The following is a 6000-nucleotide window of genomic DNA, read 5'->3' on the forward strand; positions in this document are numbered from 1 at the left end:
TATGATTATATTAAGTATGTATTACATATTATATAAACATCTGCTTATATTTCCTGTCAAGGTAGAAAGTTTAAAAAAATCACTTGTCTGACACAGTACAGTTCCCACTCACGCTTAGTCAGAGTTTTCTCCTCATTTATTTAAAGTCCAGAAATAGGTTATTTTCAAAACAACTCACTACAGAAAAGCTATCGCTATTCATCATCAGAACACCAGAGCAAAATCCTAGAGTGTATGTTTACCCCAATCCTCTATAGAACTTGTTCTAGTTCTTCCTCTAAAATATTTCTAATCTCTATCTTCCCACTTCACTTTCAACATTACTTGGGTCTTAATCACAGAAGGAAAGAAAAGAAAAATTTAAATATCCGACTGAAATAACTGTTGGCTAATTCTAGTTAGTTCATTATTCATATGCCCTCCAATGAACTGTGAATGCCTATCTGAGGCACAGAGCTGTCCCAAGTGCTGAGGAGCAATTAAAGGAACATAGAAGATACGACCTCTCCTCTTAACAATCTATTTGGGGTTAAAAACCAAAGACAAAAGAAAAATAGAAGAAACAAAACAATTGTAAAATGACATAAAAACAAAATTCAATATACTGGCAGCCTTGAGGAAGGGAGGAAGGAAAGAAGAAAAGAAGGAAGATCAAAGCTAGCTTCAGATTCAACTACATTTACTGAATGCCTACTTTGTGCCAGGAAGTCTGATTAATGTTTTCACATATACTGTTCTTTTAATTCATCCTAAAATAACAGTAAAGCAAAAGCATGGAGTCTTGAAAGAAGCTGAGTAAAGGGGATGATAAAAAGATCTTACTAGAAGAGCCATGTGGAGAAGTAGTAACAAATAAACTTAGACAAGTGTTAATCTCACCCTATTACATTTTAGCAGTTAGTATCTGTAGTTATATGGGTATAAAAAAAGAAAATCAGTGTATATTTTTATTTTTTTTAAAGTTCCAATTGGGGAAAAATTTGTAACTATGTGTGGTGATGTATGTTAACTAAATTTGTAGTGGTGATCACTTCACAATATACTTGCATACATATACCAAGTCATTAATTGTATACGTAAAACTAATACAATGGTATATGTCAGTAATATCTCAATTAAAAATATATATTGTTCAGGGTTGATATCCCTCCCAAATTCTTATTTGTTGTCCTAACATCCAGTACCACAAAATGTGACCTTATTTGGTTACAGGGCCATTCCAGAAGTAGTTTGTTAAGATGAGGTCATTAGCGTAGACCCTTAGTCCAATATGACTGGTATCCGTATTAAAAGAGGAAATGTACACACAGGCATGGACACAGAGGGGAAAAAGTTCTAACTGGGGAAATTTCATTGGGGAAAAATCTGAAAAAAGTGGCTAAAATGAGAAGTGTGGATTATTATGGATGTCATTGTTACTACAGACAAATAAAAAGTGGAAACATATTATGTCATGCCTCTCTCAAGTTTCACAAATTTAGCTTACACTTAAGATGGCTAACCTGGATCTTTTTCGTATATTATCATTTTTCAATATACGTCTTACCTCCCAAGCTCCTAGAGGCTGCATCTTATTTACCTGTGTATTGCCTGCAACACTTGGAAATGTGTTGTGGTGGAATGGCAGTGCACTCTGAAGTAAGGGGATTCAAGTCTCAACTATGAAAGTTTATTCTAGCTATTTAACCTTGGACAAATTTATAAAACTCTGAGCCTCAGTATCCCTATCTAATGAAACTGTCTAGGAGTTCTTAAGAGGATTAAAGGATATGTAATTGAAAACACTTAGCACAGAACTTAGCATCAGATAGGTGCTAAAGATGTATTAGTTCTTTTGTTTTTGCATATTGTACACAATAGAATGCAATTATGAAGTTGGTGTTTCAGCCATTTAGAGTACTTCCAATAAAGATATACACTTACCTTGGTTTTCAGCTGGTCTTAGATTTGCTAAAGCAACGATCTGATGCCCAGCAGCAATGCACTGCATCATATTATAACAGCTGTCCTTGCCACCACTAAAAAATAAGTAGATAAAGAGATAAATTATCAGGTTGCTGACCATTACTCACCGTAGAATCATTAAATAACAAAATAGAACATATTATTTATTCACCTTTTCAGAATATTTCAGGGATTATTTTACAATTATAATGCAAAAGACCACATATAATTTCTATAGTATAGGCAAACTGAGCAAATGGATTTGAATGCCTAAGGTTGTTACTCATGAGAGCAAATGAAATGATATGCCATTATAACAAAGATCATTCTGAACAAAATGGTTTGCGATAGTAGCTTTACTTAATATACAAACAAAAAACACAATTTAAGTTTATATTTTAGCGAAGCACTGATTATATACAGTCCTAAAATGAAATTCTCTATGAAAAGGTAGAAAAACATCTATTGTGTTCCACCATAAGAAATCTAATTGGCCTCCATCATTGCTTAAAAGATCAAATAAGTTTTGAGAACCAATCAAATAACAAAGTATGACACACTTGGTGGGTTCAAATTCTGTACAGATAGAAAGCAAAATGCTGAATTGCACTGATAAAGGTAAACATCAATACTGTCAGTACTTCAGCTTTCAGTCATCGCTATATGGTGGCAGGATAAGGCTTGAGCACAAATCTAACAGATGAAAAAGAACTTCTAAACTCTCATACCAAATCTATGAGAAGGTATAGATAACTCATTTAGTCAAGACAAGTAGTACTTCAACTATAACGGGTTGGGATGAATGGTAACCTCTTATTTTGGTCTCATACTGTTTCTTACTATACATGTTTCTTCCTCTCTTTTATTATTGCCTCTCTTCGGGGTTTTTTCCCAGTTTCACTTCTTTCCAATCTTTGCTTAAGATTCGCAAATGTACCCCCAGGCAATGTCTAGACCTATTCATAATCCAAGAAAATAAGAGACTTTTTTATTCTAGAAGCAGCCTTTTTGGCTGTTTAGTTCCCAACATTTGTCTGTCTCTACCACATTCTGATCAGTAACAACCGTCATTCCACTTCTCAAGGGGAGAGATTGTAAGGGGCAAAGTGAAGTTATACATCACACTCCCTTTCCTCAGATTTTGATATTCCCATAAATAAGTCTTCCGCAGCTTCCCCTATTGAACCTCACTGCTCTATTTCTGTAAGACCAAAAGATCTAATTCTTTAGAATGTTAAAGATTAAAGGATATACCTGCACCATTCTAATTCTTTATAATACTAAAGATTAAAGGGCATAATCCTTTCAGAACTTAATGATTTAAAATATGCTAAGCTTTTAAATATTTCCCAAATTGTGTTCTGCAGAACACTACTGTGCAAGAAGTACTCTAAGAACAAAGGTTTTCAAGGTCAAATAAGTTTGGGACATGCCGTGTTTCTTACCTCCTGGAATGTCACAAAGTACATTAGAATATGTGGCATGTGAGAAGTCCAATAGAAGATCAAATTTTAGTTTCCAACTCTGGATATTAAGCTAAATTACTCAGTGTGCTTGTGTTTACATGCTTCATTATAAAATTAGAGAAGGGCCTAGCTAATCAAGGTGTCATTCAACTGCAAAATTCAATGATTCAATCTTTTGTGTAGTAGAAAAGTGTTCTTTATGGTCTAAAGATATGTAAGAATCTTGGTTTCACTTATTCCCTAAAACAACACAGACATATTCTATCTCTCATTTTAGTCTACACACACACACACACACACACACACACACACGGCACACACGATATACTGCAAATACAGTAGATTCACTGTATTTAATTCCATACATATTCAAGTATATATGTACATAAATGCATATATAAGTACTATGTATGTATTCATTCATATGTATGTATTGTTATGTATTCATACTTGTATCTCCTAACATTTATACAGTTCTTAACAGTTTACCAAGAATTTTCTAACATTGCTTTTTTAGTAATTTGTTTTATTATAAAAGCAGTATGTGCACATCACAGAATATTTAGTGTAATGGACTGCAGCAGTCTTCTCTTCTTGCCTACAAGATTTCTGAGTCTTCAGCTGGTGTGTCTTGCTTTAATAGTTAAACTTTTGACAAACTGCGTATGTATGTGAATTACTCATTTCCTGGACCACATTTTCTTCTTACCTATTAGATCAAATAAAGACCACAACGGTGAACACTTCCTCACTTTATAGAATAAATTCACTGAATAATGACACTTTTTGACATTATAGTCACCTAAAAGTGGCACCGAACTAAAAGAAACTGGAATATCCAGTCACTCTAGAAATGAGTGCTATATCAAGAGTCCTCAGTCGGTCACTATGTCAATTAGTGCAATTACCTAGGGCACTGAACAACATGAAATCTTCAACGAGCTTCCAAATAAAATGCATGGTTGGATGCAGCTCAGACACTCTATAGAGAGCCTAATCTCATCCAACAATAATTCAAGTATCTAAATTCCCTTTTTAATCTTGTTATGGTGTTCCTTTTTGCTTCCGTTTAGAGTTTGGAAACAGTTAAAGGGCCTGTCCTTGGTTGTCATAGGACTTACTTGAGACACCTACATATGACGGGTTACTATACAGATCTCAAACTCCTTTTGCAATGTGGACTGTTACTACAAGGCCCACCCAGAAATGTAACTGAGTGTCCGAAGCAGCAGCAACTGGATCTAGGATAAAACTGGTGCAATTCCACTTCTGTCCTTGAGCACCAAGGTAAGACACATCCACTTCACAAGCAACCCACACACACACACTCAGTCGGGAGGCAGGTGAGGATGCGCGGACTTAATTGGCAGGGGGCGGGGCCGCAAACGGCCTAGGAGGGAAGGCAGGACCCGGAGGACCTGACGGCAAGACTGAAGGGAACGACGGAAGAGCACGAAGAAAGCCCGGAGCAGAGGACAGGCGTGGCTGAGTCAAGCAGGGGCTGTCCAACTTCACTGCCCGTTACAGCTTTTAAGAAGCCGAGCCCCGGCCGCGTCAGACTAATTAAACCAGCGGTGAGATCTAGGCATCAGTAGTTTAATAAGTTCCCCAGGTGCATCCACAGGAATCCAGGTGTGAAGGCCAGAAGACGAGAGGGGCGGCGATGCCGCGGAGAGGAGGAACCAGCGAGCCCCAGGCCGCGGGGACCAGCCGGGCCGTGCAATTGCCCCGCAGCTCCGCCTCTTCCTTTGGCCGGGATGAGCCGCCGAGGCCCGGACACGCGGGTCCAGCACGGACACCCTCCTTTCGCCGCCCACGGCAGCAGCACCGCCACTTCCCGCCCACCGGCAGAAAGGGACCGAAGGCTGGCAGGGGAGGACGAAGGTGGCACCAGTGCTGCGTTACCTGATCAGAGCTGCGACTCTCATGCTGGGCGCAGTGCGCGTGCGTGCGGCCGGCGTGGGCGGGGTCCGTGACGTCATCGCCGCCGGGCCTCGCGGGGGTGTTCGCTCCGCCGCCTGTTCGCGGACCGGCCCCGCACCCCCTGCGGCTGCCTGCGCGACCCCGGGCCGCAGAAGTTTCGCCATTTTGGCCCGTTGTCCCTGTGGCAGGAACATCCCATTCCAGAAAAAGAATGGTGTTTAGGCACAGCCTAACCACCTAGGTGAGGGCAGTGAAGCTGCCAGGGGCAGGACGAGGGCCGTGTCGTAGAGCCCGGCATGGTGACGCTGGGTTTGTTTGGGTACGAGGATGTTCCAAGTCGCCTAAGCTGAGAGTTGAAACACATCTTTTGTGGGTGCAAAGAGATTGGAAGTTGGCGCTTACTTCCTCAGCCACCCCCGAGAAACTAACTGCACCCTTTAGTTTTTCGCTTACTGTCCGTCAAAGCTAAATCTGGAGCTAGCCCTAAGACCCCTAGGCTCCCTGTCGTGTTTTGGCTCTTTGTGTCATGTGAAAACTGAGAAGCCAATTAAGGCTCATCACCAAAGAGCAGTGGCCTTGCAGAAAGAAAAGAAAATCTAGCTTCTAAATTTATTCAGCAAGTATCTATTCAGTGCCTTTCATGTACCAGACACTGTTTTAGGCTCTT

General features: G+C 39.9%; 1 protein-coding gene across 2 annotated transcripts in view; it reads right to left on the reverse strand.

The window, feature by feature from the left end:
• The window catches only part of DPH6 (diphthamine biosynthesis 6), a gene marked incomplete at its 5' end in the record, with an annotated part of 152605 nt that extends 147213 nt beyond the window's left edge, over positions 1-5392 (reverse strand). Inside the window, 2 exons of one of the 2 annotated variants that reach the window (XM_081050522.1) lie at positions 1924-2018; positions 5316-5392. In XM_081050522.1, the coding sequence (XP_080906648.1) occupies positions 1924-2018; positions 5316-5392 (172 nt within the window). Of the gene's footprint in view, positions 1-1923; positions 2019-3389; positions 3421-5315 lie in introns of those variants that run through there. The other variant, XM_081050523.1, reaches the window with a different exon arrangement.
• Between the last annotated feature and the right edge of the window lie 608 nt (positions 5393-6000).

Source organism: Rhinolophus hipposideros (genome assembly GCF_964194185.1).
Source record: "Rhinolophus hipposideros genome assembly, chromosome: 5".
NCBI lineage: Eukaryota > Metazoa > Chordata > Mammalia > Chiroptera > Rhinolophidae > Rhinolophus > Rhinolophus hipposideros.